We start from the raw sequence: 20,158 nt of genomic DNA, 5'->3' as shown, positions 1-20,158 counted from the left end.
TTCCGGATTGTGCCTGATGGAAAAAACCTGATGTGTGAAAGTAGCCTAAACCGAAAAATATGGTAAATCATTTTGCATTATACGACTTCAAACAAGTGCTGCATCTAAAATATTGCACATATGTACCGTGTTTCCCCGAAAGTAAGACAGTGTCTTACTTTCTTTTTACCCCCAAAAGTGCCACTATGTCTTACTTTCGGGGTATGTCTTATATTGGAAAAAATCCCACAGCAATCGCAGCAAGTCTCCATGCAATGTACCGTATGGGGACTTGCCGCGATTGCGCCCTAAGTGTACCGCAAGTTAAGGAAACTTAACCACCAGCGGCTGCACATGTGGGCACTGAGGCTGTGTGATTTTGTATGTTGTCCATGGTCCTGATGGACCACGGACAACATTACTGCAACATCTCAACATTTCTCGGTAGCCGAGCGCTCAGCTGAGCGCCCGGCCGCCGGCATGTGTCAGCTCTCAGCTGAGCGCTAAGCCGCCGGCATGTCAGGGCGTTCAGCTGAGCGCTCGGCCGGCGGCATGTCAGGGCGTTCAGCTGAGCGCCAGACCGCCGGCATGTGTCAGCTCTCAGCTGAGCGCTTTGCCGGCGGCATGTCAGGGCTCTCAGCTGAGAGCTGTCACATGCCGGCGGCATGTCAGGGTGCTCAGCTGAGCGCTCGGCCGCCGGCATGTTAGGGCGCTCAGCTGAGCGCTTTGCCGGCGGCATGTCAGGGCGCTCAGCTGAGCGCTTTGCCGGCGGCATGTCAGGGCTCTCAGCTGAGAGCTGTCACATGCCGGCGGCATGTCAGGGTGCTCAGCTGAGCGCTCGGCCGCCGGCATGTTAAGGCGCTCAGCTGAGCGCTTTGCCGGCGGCCTGTCAGGGCTCTCAGCTGAGAGCTGTCACATGCCGGCGGCATGTTAGGGTGCTCAGCTGAGCGCTTTGCCGGCGGCAAGTCAGGGTTCTCAGCTGAGAACTGTCACATGCCGGCGGCATGTCAGGGCGCTCAGCTGAGCGCTTTGCCGGCGGCATGTCAGGGCTCTCAGCTGAGAGCTGTCACATGCCGGCGGCATGTCAGGGTGCTCAGCTGAGTGCTCGGCCGCCGGCATGTTAGGGCGCTCAGCTGAGCGCTTTGCCGGCGGCATGTCAGGGTGCTCAGCTGAGCGCTCGGCCGCCGGCATGTCAGGGCGCTCAGCTGAGCGCTCGGCCGCTGTAACTGTACTGTAAAGAGGAAAAAAAAAAAAATTTTTACTACGTCTTACTTTCGGGGTACGTCTTACATTAGCCGACCCCCCCAAAACCCCCACTACGTCTTACTATCGGGGGTGTCTTACTATCGGGGAAACACGGTAATATATCACAAAATATAATAAATAATAATAAAGCTTAGATTTTACGCTTTTATATGATACCAAGATCTAACACATACATTTTCTAATATATTTAGCAGTTTCAAAAATAATAAAAGATGCAGACCTTTGACGTTTGGAGAAAAGTGTGCCAGATGTCTTGTCACAAACAGCTTCAGTTGTTCATCTAGGTTACAGGAATCAAGACTGATATTCCAAGAGCGAATACCTGCGAGAAAAAAATCATCGTTATTTTATGCAATATACATTGTGTAAAATAAGTATATGGTGCAGCAAATGACAAATGATTTACAGCTCTTTTTCCCCAATATCATAGTTATAATCATATTGAATCAACTGACAAACATTTTCAAAGCGCTGATTGAAAACCAAACACCGGTGGCCACACCCTTAAGCTTAACCCATTTACCCGCGGGCAATTTTCTGTTTTTGTTTTTTCCTCCCCTTCTTCCAAGAGCCATAACTTTTTTATTTTTCCGGTAATATAGCCATATGAGGACTTGTTTTTTTGCGGGATGAGTTTTACTTTTGAATGATACCATTCATTCTGCCCCATATGTGCTGGAAAACAGGAAAATAAAATTCCAAGTGCAGTGAATATCCAAAAAAAGTGCAATTGCACCACTGTTTTGCTTTTTTTTTTCCATTTACCGTGGTCCCTATTTTGAAAAAGCGACCTTTCATTATGATTCCCTAGGTCACTACCAGTTCTGAGATAGCAAACATGTATACGTAGTTTTACTTTTATTTAAATGGTGAAAAAAATTCATAAAAACATGTATCGAGGACTGAAAAAAGAGCTTTGAAGGGAAGAGTTGTTACTAGGACTGATTTACGAAGCAGAAATGTTAAGATTGGTAAGTGATCGAATATCATATAGTATTTTGAAAAAAGAAATAATGATTGCATAGGAAACCGATAATTTTATTAAATCAGGGCAAATGTTTAAGAATATTTGATGAAAATATATGATTATTTGAAACATTAAATCCCCTAATTATAACATTCTATTATGTCCCTAGGATTCATAAAAATGCCTCTAAACTGCCCAGGGGAGCCAATAGACGGAGACATTAAGGCTACATGCGCACGCTGCAGTTTTTTCTGCACACAAACTGCAACCAAAATTGCACCTTGTCAGAGAGAGCCTTGAAATGTTAAAAAAAACGCTTTTAATGTAGGTGCGTTTTTTATGTGTATTTAGCGCGGTTTTGGTGCGTTTTTGTTGTTGCATTTTTTAAAGGAGAAACAAAATATGATGCAGAAAATAAGGATTTTCAGCTCACCCCTCTTCACTCCCAGATCTCACCAGCTCACCCCTCTTCACTCCCAGATCTCACAACTGCACCTTGTCAGAGAGAGCCTTGAAATGTTAAAAAAACGCTTTTAATGTAGGTGCATTTTTTATGTGTTTTTAGCGCGGTTTTGGTGCGTTTTTGTTGTTGCATTTTTTAAAGGAGAAACAAAATATGATAGAATACAATAATGGATAGTTAGCTAGATTAGATGATAGATAAAAAAAGAATAGCTAGATGGATAGATAGATAGATAGAGGGATAGATAGATAATAAGAACATATAAATGAGATAATAAGAAAGAACAGAAAGAATACATAGAAAGAAATAACAGATTAGCTTGATACAGCGATAGCCAGCTTGGTTAGCTGTCTTTTTAATTTTTGGGGGTTAAGAAAAATGACTTGGGGTACCCCCTTTTTTCATATGAAGCACAGGAACAGCAGCAGCTGCAAGCTACAACCCTCAGGTCTCTGCTGCACCTTGGCTGGTTATGAAAAATAGAAGGGATCCCATGCTTTTTTTTTTTAATTATTTGATTTAAATAATACCAGCCAAGGTGTAGCAGACAACTGGGGGCTGATATTATTAGGGTTGGAAGGGCCATCGTTATTTAGTCCTTTCCATCCTAACAATAGCAGCCCACAGCCGCCCCAGAAGTGGCACTTGGCAGAATTCTGGCGCTGGACACGGCACTTCCTGTTGCCCTGGTGCGGTGGCAATCGGGGTAATAAGGGGTTAATGGCAGCCCATAGCTGCCACTAAGCCCTAGGTTAGTGATGTTATGCGTCTATGAGACACCCCACATCACTAATGTATAAGTGAAAGTAAATAACCACAAACAGCTAAAAAATCCTTTATTTGAAATAAAATAAAAAGCCTCCTCTTTCACCACTTTATTAACCACCAAAACACCCCTACAGGTCCGAAGTAATCCACAGAGATCCCACGACGCTTCCAGCTCTGCTACATCCCTCTCACAGCCAGCGGTCATACAGCATGGCTGCCAGCTGTGAGTTGTGGGCAGAGCCGCAGCGACCAGAATGCACTGGGGTGAACCCCCGACGTCACAGCTACGGGTCCCGCAGTACGGCGGGTGTCGTAGCAATGACGTCACGGGTTCACTGCAGTTCAGGCCGCAACTGAGGTGAGCCACGCGATCGGCAGTGCCCTCACTCACGTGAGTCCTCCAGCTGCAGCTCACTTCAGTCGCGGCCTGATGTGCGCTCACAGGTGGAGGACTTGAGCTGTGACAGCAAACACCTGAGTGAGAGCACCGCTGATTGCGCGGCTCACTTCAGTTGTTTTCTGTGACAGCTGGAGGGCTCCAGCTGTGGAGCCTGTTGCTCCACAGCTGGAGTCCTCCAGCTGTCATAGGAAACCATCCAAGTGACTGAAGTGAGCCGCGTGATCAGTGGTGCCATAACTCAGGTGTTTGCTGTCACAGCTTGAGTCCTCCACCGCTGATTGAGCGACTCTCTTCAGTGCTGTACAATGTAGACACGCCCACCGGCGACTGTGATTGGTTGCAGTCAGACAGCTGTCAGTCAGCATGGGGGCTAGACTGACTGCAACCAATCACAGACGGGGGAGAAGTCAATATGTATGATGCTAATGAGCGGGTCCGGAAGAAGATGAGAGGCGGAGGAGCAGTGTGACAGCCGGTGATCGGTGCTTATGTACTGCTTGGGGAGAAAGAGAGAATGTGCAAGAGAGACAGAGACACTGACACGGGCACTGACATGGGCACCGACATGGCCAACGTCACGGACACCGGCATGTCAAAATCACTCCAGCATTGATTTTGTCATTCTGTAACTAAGTTAGTGAACTGCGTTTTTGTTGACAAAACCGCAGGTAAAACGCATGCAAAATGCATGCCAAACGCACCAATTTGATAGCATGCATTGTTCCTTGCGTTTTTCATGCCCTCATTGATTTCAATGGGTGACAAACGTTGACAAAAACACAAGAAAGAATGAACATGCTGCTTCTTTTTTGTCACAAACTTTTGACAAAAAAATGCTAACAAATAAACTGCAAGGTGCGCACATCAAATCTGACTTCTCATAGACTTTGCTGGGAAGTTAAAAGTGAGAAAGTTCTGACAACAAAACTGCACCAAAAAACGTGGCAAAATGCGAAAAAAAACGCAGTGTGCACATGTAGCCTTATGCCGCTTATCGGAATACATTGATTTTTTTTACAGAATTATGCTAGAAATTATCATTTTTATTTAAAAGATACACAAGATGTGATTATTGATTTATTTTCCTAATCTCTCTGCGGCCCTGTGCACACACTGCATTGTTGCTGCAGATTTTCTGGGGTTTTGGGTGCAGAATTGGTGCAGTTTGTGTTCAGAAACTTCTTGCAGTCCTTCCCCAGCAAAGTCTTTGAGAAATCCCAAATGCTGTGCGCACGTTTCTTCTTTTTTCCTTACAGGTTTTGCTGCAGTTTTTCTGCAGCAAAAAAAAGCAGCATGTCACTTCTTTTTTGCAGGTCCCTGTGTTTTTCCCTGAAATTTGCCATTGACAATGTTAAAAAAAAGACGCAGGGACAAAAACACACCAAAAACGCACCAAAAAGCGTCAAAAACGCACTGAAAATGCTACAAAAACGCATGCGTTTTTCGGCCAGAGGGTGCATTTTTCGTTGGAGAAACAAAACTTCTGTGTGCGCACATAGCCTAATATTGTCATAGCTCAACTTTGGCGCTTTATTCAGAGACCTCTGGTTGTGTGATCAGTTTTCCTCTCTGTTGGACCACGGCCTGTTTTGTCTCTGCCCTATTGCTGATTGTTCTTGTCTTTCGCTTCCTTTTTATTTATATTCAGGTGTTTACTTCCTCGTTTGGTTTGCCCTATCATATCTTGGGCAGAGCTATATATACAGACCATACACATGCAATCATTGTTGGCTATCTTCCTAGACAGATGGATGTTTGGAGTCCCAGCTCGTCAATTAAGGATCATCTTGCTTAATAATCACTATTGCTTTTCCCTGCGGTTTGTTTGTTTTCTTTCCCAGCATTCTTTCCTTTTTTTTTTCATTTTAGGGGTTTCAACATATTTTGTAAAACTTTTGAGTTTCCTCCATTTTCCCTGCACGACTGTGTTCACACGTTTTAAGCCCTGTGTGCAATTCATTAATGTTAATTGTTGTTTAGTATAACACTTTTTTTTATGGTTCAGGTCACTCTGGTTAAGCCGACATTGAGTGAGTGGTTACGTACGGACAAATCAGGGTCAGATTTAGGACTTTTTCTAGTCTGACTAGGGACCTGTTGATTAAAAGTTTTACATCTCTCCTGGTTTCTTCCTCCCCGTGTGCATGGTAGGGCTCATTCGTAACAAAAATAATGGTCTTAGGAACTTTCAATATTACATCTTTGTATAATATATCATAATAAAGAGAAGCATTGAGGCCGACCGTTTTTTATTGAATAAGGTGTCATGGGTGTGTCACAGGTAACAGTCTGGTGGTGACCGGCAATAGAAGGTCACAGCATTTGGCTGCGCAAAATTCTCCCTGACTTTCTATTATTCCTGCTGTTAGTATTCAGTGTACTAGATATCTCGTCTGCTCAGTTTTCATCCCTGTACTTCTAAGGCTATGTTCGCACGTTGCGTTTTTTTCCGCGTTTCTGCAGCGTTTTTAGCAGCAGCGTTTTTGCGCTAAAACGAGAGTAAACACTGAAGTGTGGGAGGGCACCAACTGTAAATAACATGTATGAATCAAAGCAGAGGGATCAAAACACCACTAGCACATTTTAGAAAACTGGGTCAGTAAAGAGAGAAAGAAAATGTGCATGAAGCGGGATCACCAATATAGCAAAAAATATCATTTATTAAATTAGACACAAAAACAAAACCATGGACAACATTAAAAACATTTAAAAAGCGTAAGCTCATATATTAACACATATTTGGTGCCAAGGTATAAGACACCAAACACGCCCCACACTCTCCGCAGGCCAAAACCACCAATATATACTAATAGTGAAGGCGTACACTTGCAAGACGATATTATAAATACAAACAGGGGATTGAGACAGAAAGTACAGAAGCCCAGACAAAAAAGACCAACTGTCAATAAAGCACCTGAGTGACCTGGGCCACAGCAATCACCTGAAATAAACTTGTTAAGCCAGAAAGGCAAGTGCAAACGCCAGTAAGGATAATGGTAGGAGGCCACAAAATGAAGGAGGGGGTGGGGTGGTGGTCCCACGCGTATCGCTACAGCAAGGTGTAGCTTCCTCAGGGAAAAGTGCCACTTTATACCTTTATAAATTTATTATCAATTTAGTAATCACTTAATTACAATATTTAAAAATTACCTAACAGGTTGAATCCATGCCATGCCTATGGGATCCTACATGCCCAGATTATATGCAGAAAACAAAGAGGATGGACTGTTGGGGAACAATTTGTGCTGAACATTTCCCACAATGGCATGAGGCTGATGCAGCCTTACAACATAGAATTGGTATAATATTTATTTAATTTAAAAATTGTTTAATTTTATTAAAAATTGTTAAAATTAATTATTATTTATCTTTTGTTTTTTTACATGTAAAATTGTAATAGAGCTTGACGTGCGCAAAAGATGGCGTTCTGTAAAGGACCGATTTCATAAGCTAAGGAATGAGGGCATGAAAAGTGGGAGTTCACCCAAGAAACCCAATTTCATCTATTATGATGAACTGTCATTTTTATGCACAAGTCGCAAAACAAGAGAGTAAGTATTCATGTAACAGTATTGTTTTATTACAATAATGTTATCATCACACTTATTTACATTGTTTTTTATTGGTTTGTATTTTTTCTTTTCCTTCATCAGAACTTCAGGAAATTTAGCAACAGAAACACCTGTTGCTGATGAAGAAGGGCAAGAGAGCCTTCATCAACAACACCAGGAAGGGCCATCTGGCAGTATTGATCAAAATTCCTCTGAAAATGAAGGGGAGATTGAAATTGTCAGTGTACCTGAAAATTCACCACCTAGGTCTACACCAATTAGCTCTGGTCCATCAAAATATATAAAGCCAAAAAAAAATACCAAAAATATACAATTAGAGGAAGAAGTGATATGTAATGAAACTTTAAAATTATTAAATACAACTGCACAAGAAGATGACATAGATCATTTTGGCATTAGTATTGCTGGTAGAATTCGGAAGATTAAATATGTAAAGAAAAAAAATACATGCATGACAGCCATATGTGGGATGCTGAGTTGCTATGAGGAAGAGGGTAGTTTCCCTTCATCAGGCTCTATAATTTCGAAAATTGAAAAGATTTTTGAAGATGTCAAAAACCCACCAACCCAAAAGAATACTGAAACTATGGCCACCAACCCAATCTACATACCCAAACATTATTCTGTTAATCAAATTCCCTATAATCCAAATGTGCAACAACAATATTTTCAACAACCCATAACAACTCAAAAACCCCAAAATACCCAAATGAATATTCACCCTCCGTTAAATGTAAATTTGCAGTCACGAGAACAACCTCATGGCTATTTCAGTAGTCAATTATTTTCTGATCATTAATTTTATATTGTTATAATCGTATGTATTTTTCTTATTTTTGGAAAAAATTATGTATTAATTTTGCATATAAATTATATGTTGCAAATATGTGGCAATGTGTTTAAAAAATGCTTTATGAGTGTAATAAAGCTATGTAACGAAATAAAATAATGTTTTGTTTCAAAATCTATGTTTTTATACTTTAATTTTGAAACATAGAAAGTGTATTCATGTTGTAACTTGATGAATTTAGAGTTATCATTGCTTCAGGAAATGACATCATAACAAATTAACATAAACTAGACAGGAAAGGCAGACATTTTTGTTTTTGAATCATTTAACTTTATTTTTGAGCCCAATAACATGACAAACGCATATGCGGTTTTTTTTTCAAAAACGCTTGTAAAAAGCGCTAAAAACGCAATAAAAACGCGGAAAAAACGCATGCGTTTTTAGCGCTTAAAAATGGTTAAAAGCCATTTGGTCAAAAACCAAGGGAAATAAAACGTGCAGAATAAACTGCAGGTACTCCGACGCAACGTGCGGACATAGCCTTAGACCCTGCAGAGCTAATCTTCCCTTAAGGTGCTAATTATCGGTATTTCCCCTTGGGTTTAAATACTTTCATTTTCCCTGGAGAAGAGCTAGTGATATTCAGTTCCTTCACAAGCTCTAGGTGCAAGCAGGCAGCTTGCACTCATTTGTGGAATCGTTGCTGCTCTTTACTGAACTTCTTCCTGAGGCATCTGGAGATAAGTTGTTCATGCACTTTTCCTATGTATGTGTTCCCTGTGTCTTCTTTAGTGTTTAGTGGGGTTGACAAAGAGCTCATCCCACCCATTCCCTATCTAGGGCCCAGCTCTATGGTCATCCTAGAGTCAGGTATCCAACTCAGCGCAGAGGTTCAGAGCCTATCTAAGGTGGTGAGAGACTCCAGGGATCAGAGGTAGGTCGCCATCTCCCCCTTCCCAAGACTCAAAGTTTTCCTTCCCTTTCGCCGTTCACTTGGTACTCCCTCATTCTTAGTGTGACATTATCACCAGCCAAACAAAAGAAAAAAAAACCTGATACTTTATTTATTTTTGCTTTTAAGGATCCCACACTGTTTTGGCTGAGCGGCTGCAGGGTCTGTTCCTGGAGGTAGCAGACATTTGGACAGCTGTTTACCCGCAGAATCCCTAACATTAAGAGTTTGCGACCGCTATTGCTGCTAATCAGGTCTAGCTGGAGCCTAAAGTTACTCTTCCAGACAGGTTTGCAGAGGGTAGAGACAAATTTTTGTATTTAAAGATGCCTGTAAACTGTACTTTAGGCTTTGGCCTAACTGCTCTGGAAATGAGGAACAGCGAGTGGGGATTGTGCTCTCACTGCTGCAAGTGGATACAAAATCCTGGGCTTTCTCTTTGCCACATAGCTCTGGTTGCCTTTGGTCAGTGGATACATTTTTTGAGGCCTTGGATCTCATCTATTATGATTCTGACTGAGTCTTCTTGGCTGAGTCCAGGCTGCGTGGCCTCCAGCAGGGGAGTCGGTCAGCAGAGACTTATTGTTCAGAATTTTGTGATGAGCAACCGACACCAAGTGGAATGACCCAGCTTTTCGAAGCCAATTCTGTCAGGGCCTTTCAGAGAGGTTGAAAGATGCCTTAATGATTTATGAAACTCCTTAGTCCTCGGAGGCTGTCATGTCCTTTGCTATACGTGTGGACAGATGCCTTCAAGATAGACTGGCTAGACCACTTTCCATGGAGACCCTTTCTTGGGGCATTAATCCATTGCCTGGGGGGGAGGCGATCTGGGGATGAACCATGACTCATGGGTTTGGATAAGCCCATGCAGCTAAGGAGAGCCACTACTTCACATGTTCCCACTGAATTCAGCTAAAAGAAGGGGGTTTGTTTTTTTGTGGTAAAAAAGGTCATTTTATTGGAGGCTGTCCCTCATGATCTAAGCAAAAAGGAACAGCTTGAATTCATCTTACCCTTGATGGTATGGGGATGGACAATCAGGGTTTGTGTTTGTCTTCCACATGTAATTCTCACTTTTTCCTGAGAGCAGAGATGGTGCTAGAGAGCAGGACTGAGAAAATCACTCTGTTTGTGGACAGTGGAGCAGAAGTCAGCAATGTGGATGCTCTGTTCGTAAGAACTCATGGGTGTAGGTTTGTGCAGTTTCACCAGTTTATTTGGATGATATCTTGATCTACTCACTCGATATGGAGACACATCAGGTACATATTAAACAGGTATTACAGATCTTAAGAGGTAAACTGTATGCCAAACTGGGGAAGTGTGTTTTCGCTGTCCAGTAGGTGCAATTTTTAGGATACCTGTTGTCTGCTTCGGGTTTTCGGATGGTTTCAGAGAAGGTCCATGCAGTACTTGACTGAGATCATCCAGAATACCTGAAAGCGTTACATCGCTTTTTTGGGTTTACCAATTTTTACTGGAAATGTATTCAGAATTATTTGGTAATTGTAAAGCCTCTCACTGAGATGACAACGAAAGGGTCGGATTTCTCTAAATGGTCGGACTGCGCCCAGTAGGCTTTTTAGTCTTTAAAAAGATGTTTTTCCACGGCACCTATACTGAGTCAGCCTAATGTATCACAGCCTTTAATTGTGGCGGTCGACGCATCTGAGGTGAGGGCTGTGGCTGTGTTGTCACAGGTCCGTCTCCTGGTAAATGGCGTCCATGTGCTTTCTTTTCCAAGAAACTATAATGTTGGCAATACAGAGCTCTTGGAAATTAAATTAGCTTTTGAGGAATGGCGCCATTGGCTGGAGGGGGCAATTCATCCCATTATGGTAATCACAGACCATAAAAACTTGTCATATCTCGAGTCTGACAATCAACTTAATCCCTGGCAGGCTAAATGGTTGCTTTGTATTAGTTTTAATTTAGATGTCACTTACTGTCCAGGGATTAAAAACATAAAAGCAGATGTATTGTCCCGAAGCTTCCCTGGTGGTAGTGATTATGTGAACCCAGGACCCATTTTGCAGAAAGGGGTGGTCATCTCAGCCTTGTGTACAGACCTGGAGGGGGAGGTGTTGAGGGCACAGGGAGATGCCTAAAGGCCCAGTCACACACAACGACTTACCAACGAGGGAGGTCGCAGGTGAGATGTCACAGTCAGATCTTACCAGCGATGCAGGAACATTACAGGTGGCAGTAGCGACCTGTATAACGATCTCAGCAGTCACTGGGACTCTGTCACACAGTGTCAAACATAGCGATGGGTCCTGCCCAGCAGGACATCACCTTTGAAGAAAATGGCCTGGACCATTCTGCAACGACTAGAGATCTCACTGCAGGGGCCTGATCGCTGGTAGATGTCACACATAACAAGATCGCTAACGGGATCGCTACTGTGTCACGGAAACCGTGACTCAGCTGCGATCTCGCTAGCGATCTCGTTATGTGTGACGGTACCTTTAGCCTCTTGCTCTTTAGGGAGGTTGTTTGTGCCACCCAATTTGTGCTGTAAACTATATGGGGAATATCACTGTTCATAGTATCATAGTTTTTTAAGGTTGAAGGGAGACTCTAAGTCCATTTAGTTCAACCCGTAGCCTAACATGTTGATCCAGAGGAAGGCAAAAAAAAACCAATGTGGCAAACAAGCTCCAATTAGGAAAAAAAATCCTTCCTGACTCCACATACGGCAATCAGACTAGTTCCCTGGATCAACACCCTGTCATAAAATCTAATATACATAACTGGTAGTACTACATTTTTCAAGAAAGGCGTCCAGGCTCTGCTTAAATGTTAGTAGTGAATCACTCATTACAACATCATGCGGCAGAGAGTTCCATAGTCTCACTGCTCGTAAAGTAAAGAATCCTCGTCTGTGATTATGATTAAACCTTCTTTCCTCAAGACGCAGCGGATGCCCCCGTGTTCCAGTCGCAGGCCTAGGTGTAAAGAGATCTTTGGAAAGGTCTCTGTACTGTCCCCTCATATATTTATACATTGTGATTAGATCCCCCCTAAGCCTTCATTTTTCCAAACTAAATAACCCCAAGTTTAATAACCTGTCTTGGTATTGCAGCCCACCCATTCCTCTAATAATCTTGGTGGCTCTTCTCTGCACCCTCTCCAGTTCAGCTATGTCCTTCTTATATATTGGTGACCAGAATTGTACACAGTATTCTAAGTGCGGTCGCACTAGTGACTTGTACAGAGGTAGAACTATATTTTTTTCATGAACACTTATACCTCTTTTAATACATCCCATTATTTTATTAGCCCTGGCAGCAGTTGCCTGACACTGTCCACTAAAGTGAAGTTTACCATCCACCCATACACCCAAGTCTTTTTCTGCGTCTGTTTTACCCAGTGTTCTACAATTAAGTACATAATCATAAATGTTATTTCCTCTACCCAAGTGCATGACCTTACATTTATCTACACTAAACTTCAATTGCCACTTCTCAGCCCAATCCTCCAATTTACATAAATCTCCCTGTAATATAAAATTATCCTCCTCTGTATTGATTACCCTGCAGAGTTTAGTATCATCTGCAAATATTGAAATTCTACTCCGCATGCCCCCAACAAGGTCATTTATAAATATGTTGAAAAGAAGCTGTTTGAGGAGGGCCATTGGATCAAATACTGACTTAACCTTCGCGGAATGTGGGAAATTGCCTATGAAACATATTATTTCACCTTACATAGTTTGTTTAGATACATACATGTGACACAGATCAAACATAGCTGCAGTTTCCTGTTCTTTACAACCTGCCCTGGTATGCAAGGAATGTAAGAAATGTCCAGATGTAAGAGGATCACCATATAAGGAAAGGACCAACCCCACTGATGACCTCAAGGACTAACCCCACTGATGACCTCATGGACCAACCCCACTGACCCGCCCACGGATCAGCCCATTGACCAACCACTAACCAATGGACATATCCAAGCATGTCCACTGTAGAGCCGACCATGCCCCTTTTCTTAGTTTCTATAAGTCCATGTTTTTGGAATAAATCTCTCTTTTGGCGCCATTTTGCTGTAATCAAAAAGAGATTTCACATTTGACTTTGTCCAGTGTTGATTTCTTTTAAGCATGCACTTGATTCACATTAATTAGGTCAGGAGCAGGCAACTCGTGAACATTTCTAAGAAAACCCTAACATAATTCTGCACTTGCGGGTCATCCAGGTACTATAGCACCCTCGGACCTCCTTTCTCGTCATTTTTGGTGGCCGAGGTTGTATCAGGATGTGGTTAACTATGTGTCTGCTTGTAGCATTTGTGCATGTTCCAATTTATCTACTTATCCATCGGAATGAGGAGAGGTTTCCAGCAAACTGATCCAAAGCAGCTATTTTCTTAAAATTAAAAAATTCTTTATTTTAGATGCATATTAAAAAGTCCATAACAGGGTCAAGTGGAGCCCATACAGAGAGGATGCGTTTCAAACATAATGTTCTTAGTCTGTCTCAAACCCTTCTGGTCACAGGACTGATTAAAAAGGGCTGAGACCCGGACATGAGGTCAAATGAACAGAGAGAATGCAGCAAGGAAAAACATTAACCCTATAAGGGAAGGAATATTAACACATGTTTTGTACAACATAAAAAAACATCCTAGGGAAAACACTGCAAAATGATACATACATAGAAAATATTAATAAGCATATATCATTCTTTTATTTAAACCAATTTTATCCATCGGAATCTCTCCTGCCATTGGCTATCCCGAACAGACCATGGACGCATTTATCCATGGATATTATTACTGACCTACCTTTGTCTTCAGGAAAGACTGTTGTTTTGGTGGTTGTGGATATGTTCAGTAAGATGACGCATTTCATCGCATTGCCGGCACCTCTAATTGCCAAGACTCAGGCTCATGTGTTCATCAATGAGATCATGAAGCTTCACGGAGTTCCTTCCGATGTGGTCTCAAACCGGGGAACCCAGTTTCTTTCCAAATTTTGGAAAGTATTTTGTGCGCAACTGGGGATGCAGTTGTTTTTCTCTTTTGCCTTCCATCCTCAGTCAAATGGGCAGACCAAGTGCATAAATCAAAATTTGGAAACTTACCTTTTCTTTTGTCTTCAAGAACCAGGATTGGGTATCTTCTTTACCATTGGCTGAATTTGCTTTAAATATTTGTCACCAGGAGTCTAATGGCAAGTTACCATTCTTTGGTGCATATGGTTTTCATTCGCAATTTGGTACCTTTATTGGTAGTGGTATTCCAAGAGTTCCTGAGGAGGAGTGTTTTGCCTCATCGCTCTCTTCTGTATGGGAAGGGGTTCAGAGTAATTTGAAGCTGATGGGAGACAGATATAAATGTATGGCTGACAAAAATCGCTTGCCAGGTATGCATCTGAGTGTGAATAACCGTGTGGTTGTCTACCAGGAACATAAAGTTGAAGATTCCTTATTGGAAGCTGGAATCTAGGTTTATTGGCCCCTATAAAATAACTGTCGTCATTAACCCAGTAGCATTTTATCTGGAGTTACCTCAGGTTCTTAGGATCCACAATTTCTTCCACAGGGCAGTGCTTAAAAAGTTAATCATACCTTTTGAGCCATCCCCCTTTCTGCTGGCCACAATCATGTTTGATGGCAATCTGGAGTTTCAAATAGCTAAGATTGTTGATTCTCATTTTCTACGTTATTCACTTCAATCCTTGGTGCACTGGGGTGTTATGGACCGGAGGAGAGGATGTCTCAGGGTGACAGCAACGGATGTGAATTCCACAAAATTATGTCATTTCATACTGCCTATCTGGATAGGCCTGGTCCTTAGTGTATGGAGAACACTCGTGAAAGACGGAGTGACAGACAGTCTGGTAGTGTCCGGCAATAGACGGTCACAGCACTTGGCTGCGCAAAATGCTCCCTGACTTTCTATTATTCCTGCTGTTATTCAGTGTACTTGGTATATCCTAGTTTTCATCCCTTTCCCTTTAGGACCCTACAGAACTCCAATTCCCTTCAGCTGTTATCATCTGTATTCCCCCTTGAGTTTAAATACTCTCATTTTCCCTGTACTTGTGCTGGTGATATTCAGTTCCTTCACAAGCTCTAGATGCAAGCAGGCTGCTTGCACTCATCTGGAATTGTTGCTGCTCTTTGCTGAACTTCTTCCTGAGACATCTGGAGATAACTTGTTCATGTGCTTTTCCCATGTGTGTGCTCACTGTGTCTTCTTTAGTGCTTAGTGGGGTTGAAGAAGAGCTCATTCCACACGTCCCCTATCTAAGGCACAGATCTAGAGTCATCCAAGGGTTAGGTATCTAACTCGGCGCATAGGTGCGGAACCTACCTAGGGTGGTTAAGGAACTATAAAGGCCAGCGGTAGGTTTTGTCAGGGGTCACCATCTCCCCCTTCCCTAGACTCAGGGTTTCCCTTCCCTTTTGCCGTTTCCTTGGTACTCCCTCGTACCTAGCGCGACATAAGGATGAATCATTACAAGAATCTAAAAAAATATTATTATTGCTTACATATTTTTTACACACAAGCTTTCTGGATTAAAACACATTTTATTTAAAACCAATCAAGTCTGCTATGGGCACAAAATTCACACCAAGTTTTGAAAGACATTGAAGATTTCCTACAACGATGTGTACTACTCCCTTCAGAGGAGAGCACAAACAGGCTCTAACCAGAGTAGAAAGAGAAGTGGGAGGCCCCGCTGCACAACTGAACAACAAGACAAGTACATTGGAGTAGTTTGAGAAATCAACGCCTAACAGCTACTCAACTGGCAGCTTCATTAAATAGTACCCGCAAAACGCCAATGTCAATGTCTACAGTGAAGAGGCGACTCCGAGATGTTAGCCTTCAGGGCAGAGTGGCAAAGAAAAAGCCATATCTGAGACTGGCTAATAAAAGGAAAAGATTAATATGGGCAAAAGAACACAGACATTGGACAGGGGAAAATTGGAAAAACGTGTTATGGACAGACAAATCGAAGTTTGAGGTGTTTGGATCACACAGAAGTACATTTGTGAGACGCAGAAAAACTGAAAAGATGCTGGGGACTGCCTGACGCCATCTGTCAAGCATGGTGGAGATAATGTGATGGTCTGGGGTTGCTTTGGTGCTGGTAAAGTGGGAGATTTGTAGCTAAAATGGATATTGAATAAGGAAGGCTATCACTCCATTTTGCAATGCCATGCCATACCATGTGGACAGAACTTGATTGGAGCCAATTTGATCCTACAACAGGACAATGACCCAAAACACATCTCCAAATTATGCATGAACTATTTAGGGAAGAAGCAGGCAGATGGTATTCTATCTGTAATGGAGCGGCCAGCCCAGTCACTGGATCTCAACCCTATTGAGCTGTTGTGGGGGCAGCTTGACAATATGGTATGCAAAAAGTGCCCATCAAGCCAATCCAACTTGTGGGAGCGGCTTCTGGAAGCATGGGGTGAAATATCTCCAGTTTACCTCGCCAAATTAACAGCTAGAATGCCAAAAGGTCTGCAAAGCAAAGTTTGAAGGAGAAAATTATTAATTCAAGTTAAAATCATTATTTCTAACCTAGTCAATGTCTGGACTATATTTTCCATTCATTATGCAACTCATTTGAAAAAAGTATGATTCTTCATGGAAAAGACAAAATTGTCTGGGTGACCCCAAATTTTTTAACTGTAGTGATGTACTATATATATATATATATATATATATATATATATATATATATATATATATATATATATATATATATATATATATATATATATACATACATATACACAGTGCCTTGCAAAAGTATTCAGCTTCCTTGAATTTTTCAACCTTTTCCCACATTTCAGGCTTCAGAAATAAGGGTAAAAATGTTAATGTTATGGTGAAGAATCAACAACATGTGGGACACAATTGTGATGTTGAACGATATATGCTTATTTTAACCCCTTAGCGACCGCGGGCAGTTATATTGTGTCGTAGCTGTCATAATGTTACTGCCCACGGTCTGCGATCATGCCACGATCGGCGCACATCTCAGCTGATTTTCACAGCTGAGATGTGTGCCTGCTAGGCACGAGAAGAATAGGTATCTGCTCGTGCCGTTTAACCCTTTAAATGGCGCTGTCAATACGTGACAGCGACATTATAACGACATCGGCGGTAAACATTTACTTCCCGGCCGATACCGGAAGTCACGTGATGTGATCACGTGACTTCCGATGGTTGTCATGGTAGCACAGGGTCATGTGATGACTCCTGTAGCTGACATGAATTACTTTCAGTTTAACTCGGCTCCGGAGCAGAAAGTGAGCGAATCTGCTGTTTACAGCTCTGTAGCTGTGATCAGCAGATAGGGCAGAGCGATCGGATTGCTGATCGCTATAGCCCCCTAGGGGGACTAGTACAATAAAAAAAAGTAAAAAAATAAATTAAAAAATAAAAAAACAAAAAAAACTAAAAGTTCAAATCACCCATCTTTCGCCCCATTGAAATTAAAGGGTTAAAAAAATAAAAAAATATACACACATTTGGTATCGCCACGTTCAGAAACGCCCAATCTATCAAAATATAAAATCAATTAATCTGATCAGCAAACGGCGTAGCGGCAAAAAAATTCCAAATGCCAAAATTACGTTTTTTTGTCACCACAACATTTGCACAAAATGCAGTAATAGGCAATCAAAATGTAGCATCTGCGCAGAAATGGTACAGTTAAAAACGTCAGCTCGAGATGCAAAAAATAAGTCATCACTGAGACATAGATCCTAAAAAATGAGAACGCTACAGGTCACGGAATATGGCGTAAAACGTGTGCCACATTTTTTGGACAAACTTACGATTTTTTTAACCCCTTATATAAAAGTAAACCTATACATGTTTGGTGTCTACGAACTCGTACTTACCTGAGGCATCACACCCACACATTAGTTTTACCATATAGTGACCACAGTGAATCAAATATCTCAAAAACAATACTGCTATCGCACTTTTTTTGCAATTTTTCTGCATTTGGATTTTTTTTGCCGTTTTCCAGTACACTATATGGTAAAACTTATGGTTTCATTTAAAAGTACAGCTTGTTCCGCAAAAAAATGAGCCCTCACATGACCATATCGACTGAAAAATAAAAAAGTTACGTCTCTCAGAAGAAGAATGGCGAAAAAAACCGAAAGCGAAAAATCGGCCGGTCGTGAAGGGGTTAAACGTTTTTAAAAAAATAAATAACTGAAAAGTGGGGCGTGCAATATTATTCGGCCCCTTCACTTTCAGTGCCGCAAACTCACTCCAGAAGTTCATTGAGGATCTCTGAATGATCCAATGTTCTCCTAAATGACTGATGATGATAAATATAAGCCACCTGTGTGTAATCAAGTCTCCGTATAAATGCACCTGCTCTGTGATAGCCTCAGTGTTCTGTTTAAAGTTTAGATAGCATCATGAAGACCAAGGAACACAACAGGCAGGTCCGTGATACTGTTGTGGAGAAGATTAAAGCCGGATTCGGTTACAAAAAGATTTCCAAAACTGTAAACATCCCACGAAGCACTGTGCAAGCAATCATATTAAAATGGAAGGAGTATCATACCACTGCAAATCTACCAAGACCCGGCCGTCCATTCAAACGTTCATCTCAAACAAGGAGAAGACTGATCCTCTGATGCAGCCAAGAGGCCCATGATCACTCTGGATGAACTGCAGAGATCTACAGCTGAGGTGGGAGAGTCTGTCCATAGGACAACAATCAGTCGTACACTGCACAAATCTGGCCTTTATGGAAGAGTGGCAAGAAGAAAGCCATTTCTCAAAGATATCCATAAAAAGTGTAATTTAAAGTTTGCCACAAGCCACCTGGGAGACACACCAAACATGTGGAAGAAGGTGCTCTGGTCAGATGAAACCAAACTTGAACTATTTGGGCACAATGCCAAACGATATGTTTGGCGTAAAAGCAACACAGCTCATCACCCTGAACACACCATCCCCACTGTCAAATATGGTGATGGCCCATGGCTTGGGCCTGCTTTTCTTCAACCGGGTCAGGGAAGATGGTTAAAATTGATAGGAAGATGGATGGAGCCAAACACAGGACCATTCTTGAAAAAAACCCGTTGGAGTCTGCAAAAGACCTGAGACTGGAACGGAGATTTGTCATCCAACAAGACAATGATCTTAAACATAAAGCAAAATCTACAATGGAATGGTTCACAAATAAACGTATCTAGGTGTTAGAATGGCCAAGTCAAAGTCCAGACCTGAATCCAATCGAGAATCTGTGGAAAGAACTGAAAACTGCTGTTCACAAACGCTCTCCATCCAACCTCACTGAGCTCGAGCTGTTTGCAAAGGAAGAATGGGCCAGAATTTCAGTCTCTCGATGTGCAAAACTGAGAGAGACATACCCCAAGTGACTTGCAGCTGTAATCGCTGCAAAAGGTGGCGCTACAAAGTATTAACTTAAAGGGGATGAATAATATTGCATGTCCCACTTTTCAGTTATTTATTTTTTAAAAAACATTTAAAATAAGAAATATATTTTGTTCAACTTCACAATTGCGTCCCACTTGTTGTTGATTCTTCACCATAACATTACATTTTTATCTTTATGTTTGAAGCCTGAAATGTGGGAAAAGGTTGAAAAATTCAAGGGAGCTGAATACTTTCGCATTATTTTTCAATAATTATACCCTGCGCAGCAAAATCTTTTTTTTACTACAATTGCGTTTTAAATGTAAAAAATTAACCTAATGGCATATTTTTTAAAAAACAATGACTGCTTGTGGTAACAAGTAATATCAATGTATGGTTTTTTTTTTAGTACTGGGTCCATATATATTCTGTGTGTGTATATATATATATATCTATATATATATATATATATATATATATATATATATAGATAGATATAGATATATATATATATATAGATATATCTATCTATCTATCTCTATATATATATATATATATATATATATATATATATATAGATATATATATATACACACACAGAATATATATGGACCC

At 41.5% G+C, this 20,158-nt stretch overlaps 1 protein-coding gene across 1 annotated transcript in view; it reads right to left on the bottom strand.

The window, feature by feature from the left end:
- Positions 1 to 20,158, bottom strand: part of MAP1A (microtubule associated protein 1A) — a 315,944-nt gene that overhangs the window by 213,194 nt on the left and 82,592 nt on the right. Inside the window, exon 2 of the mRNA XM_075345871.1 lies at positions 1,466 to 1,567. Within this exon, the coding sequence (XP_075201986.1) occupies positions 1,466 to 1,567 (102 nt within the window). The remainder of the gene's footprint in view (positions 1 to 1,465; positions 1,568 to 20,158) is intronic.

Source organism: Anomaloglossus baeobatrachus, chromosome 4 (assembly GCF_048569485.1).
Source record: "Anomaloglossus baeobatrachus isolate aAnoBae1 chromosome 4, aAnoBae1.hap1, whole genome shotgun sequence".
NCBI classification, from domain to species: domain Eukaryota; kingdom Metazoa; phylum Chordata; class Amphibia; order Anura; family Aromobatidae; genus Anomaloglossus; species Anomaloglossus baeobatrachus.
This window is presented reverse-complemented; position numbering and strand designations above follow the sequence as displayed.